Raw genomic sequence first — 19,432 nt, 5'->3', positions numbered from 1 at the left:
CCCAGAATAGTACTCTAAGAAATGTGATACATCTAAACCCTGAAGAGTGAACAGATCTGTAGGGATGTGTGGCATGTATGAGGCTGGCTAGACAGATACGGCAGTGTTAGAGTGGAACTCCAGTGGCTCTGATCCATTTGGTGATTGGGACACTGTTTTTAGCAGCTCCCCCTCTGCCATGATTACCAGGATATGAGCTCATCTCTGGTTAAATAGAGGTTCTTATAACAGCTGTGCCCCTGAGCAGGAAGTGGAGGGCTCTGGATATAGTCACACCGTCCTGTCAAAGAGGAATTTAGAGAGGATGTGTCTTGTTGAAGTTGAGTTGGTAAAAGACAGCATCAAGCTATGTGTATTGTACACATAGGGCTTTTTTAGACATAAGATTCTCAATAGGTTTTACTCCATAAAATTTATTTTACATTGGAAATTGAGTGGTTAGCCAAAACGAAAAAGGAAAAATGTTCTCAAAATCAACATTGAAATTTATTAATGTATTTAAAATACCAATATTTATTCATGTTCTTTTATTAAGGGTAATTTATTAACATTACCATGAAAACTCAAGAAGCTTGTCTTCATAAATGAGTATTTGGCCTCTTGAGAGTATTTTTTTCATTAGCTAATAATTAAATGCAGTCATGTCATTTATTTATTTATTTATTTTAAAGAACAAACTAAAATTCCAAAGTAATTCCAAAATGCCATTGAGTGCGATAGGACACATGTCTTTTGACATTAACACAAAAGTGTCTTCGCCCACATTAAAGTTAGATCTATAATATCCATCCATTTTTAAACCACTTGTGTATCCTAGCCCATCCCACAGTTTTGTGCCATGTATAATATAATATAATATAATGAAAAGAGAAGAGAAGAGAAGAGAAGAGAAGAGGTAAAGATGGAGGATGTGAAGTCAAGAAATACTGTATGTTGTGGTCTCCAGGGCTGCAGTTCCTCGAGCACATCCACATGTCCATTAGAGCCTGTCTCTCACTCTCATGGGATTGAGCTGACAGATAAGCCAAACTTCGCCAAAAATTGTAATAGAAAAGAGATGGGATTCCTGCAGAACATAATAAGGAATAATTGGATGATAAAAGAAGAACAGTTAATGAAGTGAAACATTTCCCCCCTTTTTCCTTTTAATTCCTATAACATCATTTTAGAATCAGCATAGAAATGAAACATGAATAAAGAAAGTTTTCAGAGGAGTCACCGAACAAAAGATGACATCCCTGACTTTCCTCAAAAACTCTGTTTCTCACATGTTTTAGCTTCAGATATGCCCATGTGATCTTCCGTTTATATTTTCTATACACTCTCAAAATAAAACAGAAATTAAATCTGTAAATATAAAGCAATCAAGGGTCGGTTGGAGAGAGTGACTAAATGATGACAGATTTTTCCCTTGATTCTCTATTAACTTAGTACATTCTTATAAGACAAAAGCCCAGATTTAGACAAAGACTGAGCTGTAGAGATAAAATAATGGTGCATTTTACTGCATTTGTGTCACAAAAGTTTCATCCATTACAGCAAAATGCATAATTAGTTGTAGTCTTGACTCATAGGTGAATAGGGATGTAGTGTTATCATAAATAAAACTTTTTTCCCTTTATTTTGAGCACTTGGGGTTGAATTTAGGTTTTCTTTCCATTAACGTCGTATGGAATACAGTGACCTTTAGGAAAAAGGACTGAAACATGAGACAGACAAAATGTGAGAAGACTCTGCTACACTGAGTCTGCGCTTTTTATAATTAGACATAGAGATTGGTGTGAAAGCAAAGGGAGAATTTGTTGAGTTGAATTGAGCTGAAATGTGGTTGTGAACTCTTGCACAACCGTGAAGAAAGATGAGAGATTTGATAAGAAGCAATATGTTTGGTTGCAGCTAGGGATGGGACGGTATGAAAATTTAATATCACGATTATAGTGACTAAAATTATCACGATTATCAATATTATCACGGTTTTGTTGAAATGAGATGAAAGTGTTCAAAAATAGTTGATGCTCACACTGAAAACATTTCAGCAAGTTTTATATTTAATAATCAACAAACAACTAATAAAACAAGCAACTCTATGCACTTAATTTAAAGAAAGATTAAATTCTGTGGCATTTCCTTCCTTACAATGAAAAGTGTAGAAGCATAGAAAAGCATAGAAAAGTCACTGACTTTCGCCATTCCTTCTCGAAAAAAAACAAAAAAAAACATTGTGCGCTGCGCTTGCGCCAGACTGTTGCTGGCTGGACATGATTTAATAGTGAGTTATTAAAACCGCGATAATCAAACACGGTTTTAATGATAATTCATTTTTAAACGATATTACTAACCTTCAGCACATTTTATCACGGTTATCAATAAAACCGGTTATCGTCCCATCCCTAGTTGCAGCCAACTGGAACAAAAAGGAAAGTGTCATTTCTGCACTACGAGAGGTACAAGTGATTCTACTTGACCCTATGTTGTTAGGTTCAAGACCAAGAGATCACTGTTTGGCTGGTTAGCAAATCCCTGTAAGATTTTTTGTGTGTGACCATATTCCTTCACACCCACAAATACAATGGCAATCAAATGTTTGGTATCTATACTTTACTCTTTTTTTTATTTAAGTATTTAAATGAAAAAAGAAGATATTGTAAATTATTCCTGTGATCGCGAAGTTGAATTTTCAGCATCATTACTCCAGTCTTCAGTGTCACATGTTCCTTCAGAACCCATTCTAATATGCTGATTTGGTGCTCAAGTATAATTTTTTATTATTACAAATGAAAACGCCTGTGATATGTGTGTTGTTACTTGAATAGAAGTCATCCTCCATACTTGAGCACTTTCTAGCACTTAATATTTAAAGATTTAAAGACATTATCAGGTGTAAATAAAAATACACAAATGAAATATTTGTCTTAGTTAATTAAGTTTAAAATAATAATACTGACTCACATTAACATGTCTCCCTACTATGAGTGTATTTTCAGTAAAATGACCATACACAGATTTTGTTTGTATTTTTGTGCTTTAGTAATGTGTATGTGTTTTTGTGCACATGTTTTTTCCACAGACTCTCTCTCTCTGTTGTGTGTGTGTTTTGGATTACACGCAGCAGATGCCTGATGCTCATTGTAAACACAAGTAATCACAAGCAGCTGGTCGAGACGACTGCCTCTCCGAGTCTCTGTGTGGCAAAAGTGTGTGTATGTGTGATGTTCTCTGTCTTGAGCACTCAATCATTCTGCTGTGTGTTCCTCTGACCAGACAAACAGTGGGAGTGTGGGAGAGCACTGTAGTTCAGCACGCTGCCTGTTAAGACTTCCTTCTCCAATGTTGCCCTGAGCAAATCTTATATTCTGTGTTAAGAATGAATTTTGAACTTAATTTATTTATTTTCTCAGCCATAGATCATCTCATCTCTTCTCTCACAGCCAAAGAATGAAAAGTTCTTTTCATCTATGTATCGAAATATCTGCGCAGTCATTAACTTTCCACGAACGAGGCCCCAAAACCCTTCAAGGGCCTCACCACATAAGCCATTTTTCCATCTCTCTTTTTTATTCCTCTCTCGTCCCCACTGCGGTTGTTGTTGCTTGTTTTGTGATTATTTCCATAAGGGAAGTAACTCGACAGAAAGCACATGAAGGCATCATTAATTTCATCTAAAGGAGAAACGAGACTTCCGGTTTTCCATAACCCCCTTCCCCACTCCCTGCTGACGGGAATGTGGAAATTACTCCATGGTGTCTAACCACTACAAAGACCAGACCTAAACGCACAGACTGAACACCTAGACCACAGCTGCTTACTGGCAACCACACCTTTGTCTGGGAAATAAAGCTTGTCTATCGCTACTGTTTTATATACGGCTGTCAGGCTGGAACACGTTATATACCTTTAATGGGGAAATTGAGAAAACAAATAGTCTTATCGTAGGTTAATAATTAATCGAAGATATTGTAGTGTGTGAGAAATAGAGGTGGGATCAGTGCTGTCAGGCCAGCAACTGCTTCTCAGATGTGTGAGTCTCTTCCTTTCTCACACACCTGCTGGTGGTCTCTGTCTCAGGGGAGGTTGGCCTGAGGAAAAGAGAGCTTCTGCGGTACCTGCAGGGGTTACAGCACATGAGCAGGAACTTTTATGACTGTGATTAAAGTAGCAATATAAAGGAAAGGGTTTCCAGTAGCACTATGAAAATTGGAAGCCTCATATCTGTGTATAATTAATCTAACTTTTGAAGTTTTTTGTTTTTATTATTTAATACATTGCATAGGCAAACCCACAAAAAATGTAGATGTTTAAATAAAAGGAGAGGATTTATAGCAAACAGTAATTCTACTGAAATATCAAAATGCCTTAATTTGGCATAATTTGTCACATTCCAAGAATAGGGTATAAAATAAGGCAGAATGAGTAACAAGGTTGCAAGTATAACTATTTATTTATTTGTTTATTTATTTTTTAACATTTAAAAATCATTTTATTACAATGCAGTGTCAGATTTGTGGCTACATTGTACATTTTTTGTTGCTGTTTCTCGTTTGAATCCTTTCCAGGTGTTGTGTTGTTCTGTTGTTCTCCACGTCATTTTACGCAACAGTTTGTGCCCAGTTTTGTACCAAGATCCCTGTTGTGTTTGGATTTATCCAGCCGAGTACTTGGCTCCTTCCCAGCCCTGTCATTAGTCTTCTTTTGTTTCCTTTCCTCAGCGTTCACTTGTTTTGTTTCTCCTTTTTTATTAAACGCTAAATATTTATACAATTTGCAACTTCCTGTCAAAATCATTTACACTTCCACAATAGCTCGGGCTCAAGCGTACAATGGCAACTGCTGCGGGGGAATATTTTAAAATGGCGTGCCTCCAATTTCTTTTAGCCCTGGGCTCTTTTGTTTTAGGTAAATATAGATTGAAAGCTCGTCGTGAGTGATATTGGCCACCATGTGTTTGAGAAACAGGCATCAGTGGTACTGCGGCGTTAACAGACGCCCGCGGATCGCATTGTTATTCTTTTTGCAGCAGGAGCTGAGACATAGGCCCCTTGAGATACGGATTAAGGGTGACGAATGTTGATGCATTTGGCTGAGTTCCAGTCTCATTCAATAGTGTCTTTTTGGATAGGGAGGGGGTTTAGTGTTTCCTTGCCACTTTGGCCCTTTCCCGAATGTGCTTAGAAGGCCAGATAATGCTCCTATCAGCATTTTCTAGCGTAATATGGCAGTTTCAATTCCACTTGAAAAGGCGAATTTTGACTTTAAGAATATTAGTGACACTTAGCGAAGAAGACGGAGCATGTTCTTGGCATGTACTTGTGCTTGGCTCAGATCCCTTTTCCATCCATACATCAGTCTCCTCAGCACTCAATGGCTTTCTTTGATCTTGCTTTCACTTCCTTTCTGTCGCCCGATCACTGTGACTAACCTGCGCGTCATCCGTTTCATGAAAATCAGGGGCTTTCTTTCTCTCTCCGTCTCTGACTTGAAATGTCATGATGAAAGTAAGGAGAACTTTCATTTGTAAGTGGCCCTTCAAGTCTCTGTGGCAGAGAGAAGACCTCTGACCCCCCGAGCTGCCTGGTATTTGGTTGAAAAGCAGAGGGAGATGGAAGGTCTTGAAAACTATCACCTCCAAAGGGCTCATCATCTCCTGGCCTTCCTTCTCATCATCCGCCGCGAGTATCAACCCTAGTGAATCCATTAGCACAAGGCCGACACAGTTCAGGAGCTTCTCTTAAAACGACTGATGGGAAATGAAAAAGTCTGTGAGAGAGAAACTGCCGAAATGTCCTCTCTCTCTGTGTCTCTCTTTCATCCTTCGCTTTCAAAGTGGCGGCGGTGTACGGGCGGCCGCAGCGTGGCTGAATGTAACCTTACGCCCTGACCTGTTCAGTTGTGAGAGGATCTATTTCCTTTTTCTGCCGTTATTCCTCTCTTGAGAGTATCCTCTCACATTCCTATAAAGCATAACACTGTTAGAGTGCTGCGAGGGATTGGATCAGCACACTAAAACAAGCAAAACACCGGTCACACAGCAGGCGTATGTACTGCAGTCTTGCTGTCACGTAGCTTGTTGTGCTACAAATAGAGTGTGTGGTCTAATTTATCACGGGGTTGTTATGTATGAAGACGTTTGCAGCAGTCTGAGAAGCAGCTAATTGGTTTGAGGTACAGACTCCAGCAGCTCTTGTTATATTTGTAGACATGCTGTGCCATAATGGCACATCTTTAAAGAGAGCTCTAACAAAGCAGAAAGTGATGAAATTTCATAAAGTGAAGCATCATAATTTGGAACTATTTACAAGCTGTTTTTCCTTACAGTGTGTTGAGTGTTTGTTAATATCCTCAAACTGATGGTGCAGCATGTGTTATTTTAATGAGTTTGAGTTTGCAATGCTACATTTTTTTCAGGGTTTCCTGCCGTGCAATAAAGTGTTTATGCAAAAATACATATTAGGTTATAGTTATGGATGATTAATTAAGGTATAATTATTTGTGTTTCTGTACAGGTTTGGAACTTCCGTTCATGATGATGTCACATCCCTTGATTCCAGTCAGTCTGCCTCCTGCCTCGGTCGCCATGGCGATGAACCAGATGAACCATCTCAGCACTTTTGCCAATATGGCAGCCGCTGCTCAGGTCCAGAGTGTCCCGTCCAGAATGGTGACGTCAGTTATAAAGGTACAAGGATGCAAACTGTACATACAGTTCTTAAGAAATGTAAAGGGAAATTTTAGCCCAAAAATGAACATTCTGTTATCAGTTACGCTATTTAGTTTCATGTTGTTCCAAACCCATAAAACTTTTGTTCATCTTTGATAGAGAAATGAAGGTATTTTCATGAAACAGAGATTTCTGTTCCTTCACTTATATGGAAATGCGATATATAATGTATTGCCCTATATCAAGCGTGTTATATGTTACCTATAAGGCCATATATAATTTTCACATATGTATGTTCTCTGGGTGAATATATAGGTTTATATAGGTTTGTCTTTAGTTATATGATATCAACATGTATTAAGGGGTTTTAGATGTGTATACATGTACATGACAAATATGTCCTATAATGCATTAAACATAACATAAACATGCATATTTACTGGCTCTATAGAGTACATATATATATATGGAAATGTTTCAGTTTCTAATGGGTTCCGTATATGTTTCTACTTCATGCTTCACACTGAATGATGAATGATTTTGTTAACACTTCAAAAATAAAGTTCAATTTTTTTTTACTATATTTAATACATTTATTAACATTAACTAAGAATTAGCAATACATTTGTTAAAGTATATTTATTCATCTTTGTTAATTGTAGTTAATAAATATACAACTGTTAGTCCATGTTAGCTCAGGTCCAATTAAATAACTTTATTAGATACAACTTTTGATTTGAATAATGTTAGAGTAAATGTTGGGCTCGGTCAACATTAAGATTTTTCACTGTTAGTTTGTTAACTAATGTAATTTTTTTAACATGTTATATGTTACCCAGATCTGTTCATGTTTTGAGTGAAGTTTTTCTTAATATAATTATTCTTCACACAGTGTACTATTTAGAACAGTATTTAAATTCCACAGCAGAGAAAGTTCTTCTGCAATTATTTAGAGTTTATTAGAGTTTAATCTAAAATGTATGACCGATTACGTTTGTGTTCACTATCAGGAGCGAGTCCCAGACAGCCCGTCACCTGTCCCGTCTCTGGATGATGGCCGCAGGTCCGGGAGCCACTTATCCTCCAGACAGAGCAGCAGCGTGTCCAGCTCTCCTGCCCACACAGAGAGCTCTTCTGACCGACCACGTACGTCTGCTTGACTAATAAATGTCTTAAGCCTCGATGTCTTATCACAAATACTACGCTGCATATAACGTCAAGATTTTAGTTGTCATTGGAGTCATGTTAGCTGTAATAATATGTATACTTCTACATTTTCATTTCTGTCTGTATCCTCTTATATGACTAAAACCAAACTTACTGTTTCAGCAGAGTTTGGTCCCTGAGCACTTAACACTACGCTCTCACGATAATGTGAAACTACACATATAACCTTACAAATGTGCTTTTAGAATTAAGAAAAAGGTGATATCACAGAATCTACTAAAAGCAAAGCCATCAGAGCAGTTCATGTGCATTGCTTTAACCGGAACTAAAACTATGCAATTACAGATAATGCCTTCTACTTTTTTCAGTCTATTATCAGACACATTATAAATCTTCCCCATGATATCGGATGGCGGTGGTATGATATCATTTGGAAGCAGTATGTGTTTTAAATCCTATTTTTGACAAAACTTAAGTTTAAATCTTGTAATCCTTTTTAGGCTTTTTGAGATAATATTATCTACTTGTATTTTGTTTTAAGCTTGTTCAGTACAAGATATGAGTGAGCCTTTCATTATTGAATTAAAACATCACACTCTACCATTCAATAGTTTGGGATCGGTATGATTTTTTAAAAGTTTCTGAAAGAAGTTACATGCATGCCAAGGCTCTATTTATTTGATCGTCATTAGTATTGACAACAATACTATTGTGAAATATTGTTATAATTTAAACTCTTTTCTACTGTATTTGAATATATTGAAGTTTATGATGCAAAGCTGAATTTTCAATCTTCACTGTCTCATGATCCTTCAGAAATCTTTGTAATATGCTGATTTGCTGCTCAAGAAACGTTCCTTAAGTTAAAAACAAATTAATATTTTTGTGGAAATCTTTTATAACGTTATAAAAGTATTTTCTTTCACTGTTGTTTAATGTAATGCATCCTTGCTGAGTTAAATATTATAAAAAAAACTTAAATGGTAATGAACATTTACACAAAAACATATACAGTAAATTCAAAGCTGTATAGAACAAATTTTACACCTACTAGAATGGAGGATTGGGCTTCACGGGTGAGGCTTTTGTATCTGTGTCTTTTGTTTGCAAAATCTGTTTATATGTCCCTCCTTTTCCTTTAGATTTACATCAGAATGGTCTTTCTTTTGGCCATGCCTTGTTAGGCCTGTCTCCAAGTGCACCACCAGGCCCAAAAGAGGGGGATCTGGCAACCCATGACACAGGCCATGAAACAAAGAGGGCTTCTACAGAAAAAGGTATGATGCCAGTAATATTGCATTCTGTGTTGAATAGAATTTGCAAATATAAATATATCCAATTATATTATTACAAATATATCCTATTAAATAATCTTTTATAACTTTTATTAAATAGCATTATGAGATTTCACAGTTTACAAACATTATTACTGGTGAACAACCCAGATTACAGTTTAAACAGTACAAAAGTGCTTATTACATTACAGTTCACCAAGGTCAAAACATTTAGCAGTGACTGCACTTTTAGTGTTCTTCTATGTTATAAAAACACGTTTAAAATTACACAACTGGAAAAAAAAAAAACCGTCATGGAAAATGCAAGCAATTTTCCGAAACAGATTTAAAATTGTGTCTGATATTTTTCCTTTAGCTTAGCAGATCATTTATCAGCAGTGGTTTAGATTGACTGCAGAAAAGGATTGCAGATTTCGCTGGTGTGTCATCTAATACTCAGTATATTTCATTTCTATTCATACATCATGCGTATTCTGAGAAATCAGTGAGTACTCTCACTCACAGTTCTTTGAAAATTATCCATAGAAGTAGAAATGGCATGGCAGTGGGGCTAAATTAGTTAGCGATTTGCAGAGCGAGAAGTAATGAACAAGAACCCCCCCACCCAACCAACTTCTTTACCCTGGCCCTCCTGGAGGTGTAATTTTCCTAATAACCTCCCAGAACCCTTGTTTGGTTTTTGCGTTTGAAGGCATTCATTAGGCTAATGAGGACTTTGCAAGGACGAGCAGTCAGCACAATTTCCTCTTTGTGCTGTAGAGAGCAGACAGTGAAAGGAGGGCGTTTGTGTGACTGAGCACAGCCTTTCGGGATTTGGTGAAATCGTGGAGCTCACACAGGTGCTAAAACAGGTTTGGAATGACATGGGTCAATAGATAATGTTACAAAAGATTTCTATTTCAAATAAATACTGTTCTTTTGAACTTTCTGTTCATTAAAGAATTCAGTGGCTGTCGATTGAATGATGCAGGACTTTTGTTTAGTCTGAATTCATAGCTACTTCACAAAGTCTATCAATGCAGAAAGATGCATTTTTAGAACCAAATGGTTTAGTTTTGGCATCAACCAGCAGGGTTTACTCTTTTTTTAACATTAACACATTAGGTTCAGTCAGAAAGCATAATGATGGTTTGCTCTTACTATTAGAGGAATGGACTACATAGAAATGGCGTCATGATGTTAAATTCGAGTGTGGAAATCATGCAGTCCATCAAGCCAAATGCTTTCTTGAAAACGATATTCTTTATTTTTGATTAAAAATACATTTCACAAAAGGCTGCATAAATTTGAACAGTTAAGCTCACTGTCATAAAAACTATGTCCTGTCCTTTAACTAGTTTTGATTTTGAAGTTGGCCCCTTGGCACAATTCCAGGCCTGCTGAGCTCTTGTGAAGTTTCGTCTCGAATTTTATGCATGCTGATTTGATGAAACTTCAAAAATCAATGGCTCTCCCTTTGTAGAACATCATTCTAGACTCTCAGTCATTGCCAGGACACCTTTACCAGTCGCTAGACTGAAGGATAACTTCCACCTTCATGTTCCTGAAATTAATCTTTAGGGGCAGCGCTGAAAGTGTGAAGATCAGAAGTTGTATCTCTTCTTTATGGCTTGTCAAAAACTGAGAAGTTCAAAGACAAGTCCTTTATCTGCCTCGGAGCTTTTCAACTTTCATTCATTCTCTGCTTGCTCTGTTATGCTGACTGTGGAGGGCTTTACTGTTGGACGCAGAAGTTCATTAGCCCAGGGAATCCAAAACAAGAGGGGAAAATTGACCTTGGTTGAGGAGATACACTATGATCTAACAGGCTGCCAGTATTTTTTGCTGGAAAGCAAGTGCACACACCTTAATAATTCAATGGAGGAACAATCAGATTTGAAGGCACAGGGAGAGATGGAGAAGAGAAAAGAGAGTAGTGCTAACTCAGCACTGATTGTCCCTCCGGGGCACCGTAGTTCAGCGGCACGGCGCAAGCTTCCTCCCACTGAGTGCTCCGGTGGCCAACACTAATCACATTCCGGCAGACACCATGCTTTTAGGAACCCTAGAGGAGAGGGAGGGAGGTGAGAAAGAGCGAGATCGGCAGTGAGGGGAGTCGACGGTGAGCGAGAGCCGGCCGAAGTGGGAGACCGATTGCTTTCCTCTTTGAAACACCTTGAATGTGACAGAGGCATCTCTCATCTGCCAAGATGTGAAGATCAGATAGTGTGAGATTAAGATGCTTTGGTCAGCTAAGTGAATCTGCAGAGATAAGGGAGGGGTGAGTAAATCTAATCAGAGCTTATCAGGCACAAGGAAGGTGAGATTTTGAGCACCTACTTGTTTAACTAGATGGATCCTGAGGTAAATATATATATATATACTTTAAATACAGTATGGGCAAAGAGCTGGGCTAATGCAGTTTTAAAGCGAAGGACATTCAAGAACAAAAATACAAGGGATGCTTGGGGTTAAATGATGAGGATGTGTATAAGGAAATGGGATGTACAGAAAGAAATAGGTATAGACAGAACAATAGACTGACTGAAAGACTGGGAATGATTTATAAACTTCTGTAAGGCTCCTTAGTTTACCTGTGACATCATCTACAGACTGACTGTGTATGATCTCAGCACCCCAAAAATGAAAATTGTATCATCTTTTAATAATACCCTGCCCCATGTCATTCCAAACCTGTGACCTACACTTTCAGACACTTTCAGTGTCACAAGTATTAAATGTAGCTTGGGTGAGAAGCATGGAAGCATTTTTAAAGCATGGAATCCAAACACTAACTTTGAGTAGTGAACAGACCAAATTTTAAATTGTTCTGCACCTCAAAACACAAGACACGCAGGAAAAATATAATGGCCATAAATGAATAATTTGTTCTTATGGCTATTTATTAATTTAGTTAAATTGTGGCCACATTGCACTCATTTGTTTCAATCATTTTAATTTATTTAAATCATGGCCACAATTGAACTAAAATGTGAATATATCATTGTGGTTCTCAAACTTTTTACAGCAGCAAATCCCTGGGGCATTTTACATTCTTCTGCAGGAGAGGGCTCTTCCACTTAATCTGCAGCCACACCTTTTCTATTAAAGAACAATATTTGCCCCTTAAATTGATTTACAGGTGCATTTTTTACGTTTTATAGAGGAAGATATTTTCTACCCTTATTAATTATATGTCATGTTTTATGTCATATTCTTAATATTCCATTAAGTATATTTGTAACAATGTACAAACTTCAAACTCATCGGGAAGAAGGAGACGGGAACCGGCGGACAATCAAATAAGAATTAATAATAAAAAAAACCAAAAAACAGCACAAAACACAAACAAAAACCAAACACAACTTAAATCCAGGCCTGGTCCTCTCTCATCCTTTACTGTCGTTGCTATATATTTATATCCTTCCATCTCCTCCGTGGGACTCGAGACCGGTGGGTCGAGCAAGTGTCGCTCATTTCTCAATCACTCCACCGGCCTTGCCCCGTTCCCACGGCTCTCGGCCCCGCCCCACTCGTCACAATATTATTAATACACACTAAAAAATGTTGGGTTAAAAATAATCCAACTATGGGTTGGTATAGCACCATCCCATCTGTGGGTTATTTCAACCCAACCCATTGGGTTAAAATCCTGTTGGGTTAAATGTTACCTAACAAATAAAAATGACTTAATACAACCATATTTTGAAACGACTTTGTTGTAAATTACAGATTTTATTTTAATATGCAAATTACACATTTACAAATATATTTTAAAATATTTTATTTAAATGTACAAGAATGTCTAAAAATACAACTGACATTTTCAAGATGTACAAATGTTTCAATTCAAATTCATATCAAAACACACAAACGTGCAAATACAGGTCACACCTGTGGCCTAATGTTTAGAGAGTTGGACCTGTAACCCAAAGGTCGCCGGTTCGAGTCTCTGTGCTGGCAGGAGTTGTAGGTGGGAGGGAGTGAATGAACAGCGCTCTCTTACACCCTCAATACCCATGGCTGAAGTGCACTTGAGCAAGGCACTGAACCCCCAGTTGCTCCCTGGGCGCTGGATATGGCTGCCCACTGCTCCGGGTGTGTGTTCACTTCTCACTGCTGTGTGTGTGCACTTGGATGGGTTAAATGCAGAGCACCAATTCCGAATATGGGTTACCATACTTGGCAAATATTACGACTTTCAAATAAAATGAACCTAACATATAATAATAAAACAAAAAATAATCATAAAATCAAGTAATAATAATAAAAATATACCAGCTGCTGGACCTACTGATGATCAATAAAATAATAAAGTTTTTTACTGATTACAAAATACAAAGTTTTTAAGGAGGAGACAGTGTGTTTGACATTGCAACAATATTCAATATGAATAAACCATAAAAACACTATTACTGTACAATTAATTAGGCTTTTCTAGCTTAATTCTAATGATTTCGTCGAACTTTCACATTTCACCAGACATTTTTATCAACTTTAAGCAATACTTGTCTAAAATGTTTTGCAGCTAATCTTTTAATGTATTAATGCTGGCGAACAAACAGGAATAGGATTCCTCTCTGGGGGAAACAAACGGACTAAAGGGATATATGTGTAACCCAACGGTTGGGTTAAAAAAAAAAAACAACGTTTTTTACTGTGTATAATAAATAAAGCAATAAATTATGGCAAATCTAAGTAATACTTGTGTATTTAAAAATAAAACCACCAGTAGGTGGTGGAAAGTAACTGTCTTAATTAGCCAGGCGTTGTGTCATTCATTCATTCATTCATTCATTTAGTAACGAAGCAAAGTGCTGTAGTTATGAATGGGTTATCAATCACTGGCTCTCCAAACCATTCAAAGGTTATTAATCACTGACTCTTCAAATCTTTGCAGATTTGTTCACTAATGAAACTCTATGTTGCTTGGAGACGTACACCAGATGATATAGATTTCGTTGGAACTATTATTATTTTATGTATTATTTAAAATGATCACTTAATATTACCTTTTTGGTTGAACTGTTGTAAAAAGTAATGGCATATTTGCCATCGTTTGGATATTCAGGGAAATTTGCATTCTTGCTCGCATCTTAAACATGAAAACAATAACATGCACATCTGTCTGTATCGAAGAGAGTTAGTCCGTGTCAATATTTACAGTAGGTGAAGATCTACTTTAAAGATACATTAAACAGCAGCGCGATTTGCTAAAACAGCATATTTGGCTCGCTGCTTGTGTGGATCCAGTCAGTTTTGACCGCATAAGATGAGGTAAAATGATTGGATATCATGTATTTTACAGTTTATGGCATTCCCATTTTCCTATTTTTACATTAGAAATGACATTTTGGTTTGTCAGAAATACATGTTTGGTTTTATGTTACTTTAGGTTTGGGTAGAATTAAATGAATGCCAATACCCCAGTTTGAAAACCACTATGTTTTGCTGCAGTCTTCACATGAATTTTCAAAACTCCTGCAATAATCCAAACTGATCAAACTTGTAAATCTACAGCTAGTCAATCCTTTACAAACCTAACTTATGTAACTGACATAAAATCCATAGTGTGTCATCAAAAGATATGATATGACACTACCATGAGGTTACATGCTAAAACAGAATTTACTGCCAATAGAGTAAATGTTGCCACTGTATCATATGAATCTATACACCCTTTCAGGGTGACTAACAGTAATTTGCCATTCTCTACCATGGCCTCTGTTTACAGTCGCACATGGCATACTGTAATGGAAAATTCATCTCTCTTGTACTCTATCTTACTCTATGCTTTATGTTCTCTCTCTCTCTCTCTCTCTCTCTCTCTCTCTCTCTCTATCTCTCTCTTTCTTTCTATTTGCATTGCTTATACTGCAACAATAATTCATTATACTTTTTGTGAATTAAATGTTTACATAGATTAAACTCATTTTGTGTTGTGAAAGGGATACTTTGTGATATTTTGTTTTGAATGAATGCAAATGAAAGCATGCTGAACAAAATGAATTTTTGATGAAAACCAATTAATTAAACAGCAAATAAAATCCGTTAAAAATAGTCTTTAAAAAAAAGGTGTCATGTTATGCTTGTGAATGCTGTTTCGGGGAAAAAATACTGGAATTGCTTTTTACTGTAACATAATCAGGCCCACACAGTCGGTTTACTTTATAATGTTATAAATGGTGCAGTGAAATAATTAAAGGGACAATCCCTCTGAAGAAGCCTGCAGTTAAGTGCTTTGCTAAAGTGAACAATTGTGAGAACATGCCTTGCTTCCTGTCAAACCTGAGTTTGAACACTATTTACAACCTTATATAACAAATATATAAACAGAAACTTTTATCACTGCAGTGGAAAATGTCTAAATGTAGTCAATCTCTGGACGTAGTTTAACAACCCTAAGGATTTTGAAGTTTTTCTTTTGGTGCAGACTTGTTATAGCAGTTCAATAATTTTGAACTTGCATGCCCCCCTACCCTACAGTATCTAATTGTAATGCCAACACCATATGGCTGTACTGTATTATGCTAATAGATCAGCTGTGTTAGAACAGAAAGTCACCTTTCTCTTGCTTCCCTGCTGACATTTTTATTAGCATACACAGGGCTGGTTATTCCACTACAGAACTATGGATACCTGCGTAAACCCCATGCTTTAATACAGCCTTACAAAACGAACAGAGCCCATCTGGTCTCACTGTGCAAATGTATTAAAACAGCTTTGATACGTGCAATAGTGGAGCCCTAGGCTAAAGAAATAGTCTAATATTTTGAATTTTTTTGCTGGAGAAACCCTACATAGGTGTAGGTATAAAAAAAACTAAATCTTGGCCAGCTTGTATATTTACAGCACTGAAGATAAAAAAATACTACAAAAGTGTTGTGTGTGTGCTGTGAATTGGCCTTAAGATAAAGAATTTCAGTCCATTATTTGTGAAATCAAACAGAATTCTGCTGTCAACTTGTCATGATTTCAAATTTCATAAATAGCAGCTATTTATATTAGGTGTAAAAACATGTAAATAGTGTTAACAGTGTAAACACTGTCCACATAAAGTATAAATAGCAACAAATAGCATCTTGTTTAGATAAAGTGTGAATACTTTACCATTTTTAAAGAAATTAATCATTTTTATTTGTCAAGGATCAACTGATCAAAAGTGACAGTAAATACAATTTCAATACAATCAAATCAATGCTATTTTTAATCAAATTAATGCAACCTTCATGTGCAGACTTCTCACTGAGAATCCCACTGATCTCAAATTTTTAACTGATGTATAAATAGAATATGCTATTTTAACTGAAGTAAAAAAATAAAAATAAATAAATATATATATTAAATTAAATGTATGCATTTAGCAGATGCCTTTATCCAAAGCGACTTACATTGCATTCAGGCTATCATTTTTTACCTATCATGTGTTCCCGGGGAATCGAATATATATATATTAGCATTGATAGGCAAAGTTAGTAAAAACAGCTATGGTTGCCTGTTTGATTTCTTAAATACACTGCCGGAAATAAAACAGCACAGTGCATAATTGATTCAGTACTGAATATCAGACTGTAATTTTCCACCAAATTTAGATAAAAATGACAAATTAAAAGAAGAAATGATGTGCGATTCATAAGGATTAGACCAAGGCTAATTAAAGATTAAGATCATATTGGTAAAGTGGCAGAGATGAGAGATGAGAGGAGGAGTAAAATGAAATTGCCCTATTGAGACAGACTCTAGTGTTGCTGTTAGTTCTGGATAGTAGGAACCATACATTAGCAAACTCTTTGAAGTGAGTGACAATGACAAGATCAAGGCTTCAGCCTGATCAAAAACAACATTTCTTAGTGCTCTGTATCTCAGCCTCTTCCTGAGCTTCAAGTGCTTTGGTCAGTGCTCTCAGGGTTTTCTTAGTTTTAAGCCTTCATCGAATTGATTAAACCGGAGACATTGCTGATTCTCCACAGGTGAATGGACTGATATTTAAAAAAAAGTGCACTACAAACAAAATTAGCGTTGATGTGTAATGACCTTGAATCATTATGATGCTAGTGTTCTGCTCTCAAGACTCATGGATAAAAGACTGAGGATGTGATTTCAGAGAAGAACTAAAACATGCTTGAATATGGAGAACTTGTAAACATGTTTGGAAAAATCACAGTATCCAAAATATTCACACATTTGTGAATATTTGTGAATAAAAATAAGTGTTTTCACTCAAAGCTGCATTTATATATATAATATATAATAATTGCTGATTTAATATGCTGATTTTCTGCTCAAGAAACAATCATTATTATTATTGTCAATTTTGAAAATCATGACAATTTATGTTCAAGATTCTTTGAAAAATAGAAAGTTAAAAGAAACAGCCTTTATGTAGAATAAAAATATATGTAATGATCAATTAATTTCGTCCTCGCTTAATAAAAGTATAAAAAGTACTCAAATGGGAAGTGATATTACATTTCTGGTCATACTTTATTTTAAGGTTCAATTGCTAATAAGCAACAAGTTAGTACTTAGAATTGGTCTCTATACTAAAATATTTGCAAAAATCTTACTAACCCCAAAATTGTGAGAAGTTATGCAATTTCTTTTTTTGTTTATTGAATTTTTTAAAGTTATTTAAAGGTTATTAATGTTCTGTTTTTTTTTCTTTCTTTTTTTATTATGGCAGAAGAAAATGTCTTGTGCACACCAACATCTCGAAACAGCTATGAGCGAGTGTCTCATTCTGGGCCAACATTACCCCCAGGATTCCCTGCTCCACTGCTCTTTCCTGAGGGCCTGTCCTCCATAGAAACCCTTCTTACCAATATACAGGTATATCAAATAATTCAAAATATTTAGCATAAAGATTCACACTGCAAATCTGAAGCCCATTTCCTCTTTTCCAGGGTCTGTTAAAGGTGGCTATTGATAATGCACGGGCACAAGAGAAGCAGGTCCAGCTGGAGCGCACAGAGCTGAAGATGGAGCTGTACAGAGAGAGAGAGCTGCGAGAGACGCTGGAGAGACAGCTCTGCGTCGAGCAGAAAAACAGAGGTGATTATTAGCTAATCTGAGACCAGTCCGCACACAATGCTTTGCTTAAGAAGTGGGCTTCTCTGCAGACCCCTGATCAGGTCAGATCTAAGTGTCCCAGTGAGCACATGTGCCTTTTTTCTTTTCAAGCAATTAAGACTTTAATTCAGCAAATATGCATTCATTTGATCATAAGTGACAGTTAAGTATTTCTCTAATAAATGCTGTTCTTTTGTATTTTGTGTTTATATAAAAAAATGCTGAACTAATATGAATTAACCTGAATTAATTTATCATGGTTCATGTGACACTGAGGACTGGAGTAAAGACATCTTTCAAAAACATAAAAAAATCTAGAAATACTTTAGATTAGGCAATACATATTTTCCCCTCAATAAACTCCTAATTCGCTGCTTATTAATAGATAGTTAAGGTAGTTGTTAAGTTTAGGTATGTGATCTACAGTAAAATATGGTCATGCAGAAAAGGCGTTAATATGTGCTTTATAAGTACAAATAAACAACCACTATGCTAGTGATATGAACGCTAATAAGCAACTGCAGTAGTTGATAGTGAGAACTGGTCCCTAAAATAAAGTGTTTGTTTGACACCAAGATGTATATTCTGTGTATACATTGTTGCATATCCCATTTCATAAGTCAGTTGGACATTTGAATTTTTTTTGATGTTTAAAGGAATAGTTCACCTAAAATGTTTTTACTGTGTTTTACTTCTGTGTTTTAACGGCATATGTGTAACATGAGGATACATAAATAATTAACTGAGCTTTTACTGTTTTATTGTTCCTTTAACATTTAGGATGTAGGTAAATCAGTGACATGTTCCCGTTTTTAATTTATTTAGTAAAAATGAATTAGTATTAATTCATTTAAATGAAGGATACAATTCATACATGGAAAAAAGTTTGCATAAAATTTGTCTTTCACAAAAATGCTGAAAAAAATAAATACAACAGGAAATAGAGAAGAACATGACTATGTGTCAAGGTCCATATGTTTCCTATAATAAATCAGATCATTTGACCTTTTTATGACAATGCGAAGTTAGTTCAAGTTGTCATGCATTAGTTCAGCATGTCCTGTGGTGCAACTTCCCAGAAATATTAACTAATTATTCATGATAATTTAATAAAAAAGTATTGTTTTTTTTTTTGTACCTTGAAAAATATATTTCAAATGTAAATGATTCAATGATTAAGATTCAGTGAGCATTCACATGTATTCAGTGTAAGGCAAATTATTTTTTAACACCATATATCCACAAAAATACAGAATAAACTTTTCTT

At 36.0% G+C, this 19,432-nt stretch overlaps 1 protein-coding gene across 1 annotated transcript in view; it reads left to right on the top strand.

Annotated features, from left to right (window-relative positions):
- Positions 1-19,432, top strand: part of dachc (dachshund c) — a 66,544-nt gene that overhangs the window by 35,110 nt on the left and 12,002 nt on the right. Inside the window, exons 4-8 of the mRNA XM_059554167.1 lie at positions 6,501-6,673; positions 7,666-7,801; positions 8,965-9,099; positions 17,780-17,925; positions 18,000-18,147. Of these exons, the coding sequence (XP_059410150.1) occupies positions 6,501-6,673; positions 7,666-7,801; positions 8,965-9,099; positions 17,780-17,925; positions 18,000-18,147 (738 nt within the window). The remainder of the gene's footprint in view (positions 1-6,500; positions 6,674-7,665; positions 7,802-8,964; positions 9,100-17,779; positions 17,926-17,999; positions 18,148-19,432) is intronic.

The sequence above is a fragment of the Carassius carassius genome, chromosome 7, assembly GCF_963082965.1.
Source record: "Carassius carassius chromosome 7, fCarCar2.1, whole genome shotgun sequence".
In the NCBI taxonomy this organism is placed as follows: Eukaryota; Metazoa; Chordata; class Actinopteri; order Cypriniformes; family Cyprinidae; genus Carassius; species Carassius carassius.
The sequence above is the reverse complement of the archived record's forward strand: the minus strand, read 5'-3'. Positions and strand labels throughout refer to the sequence as shown.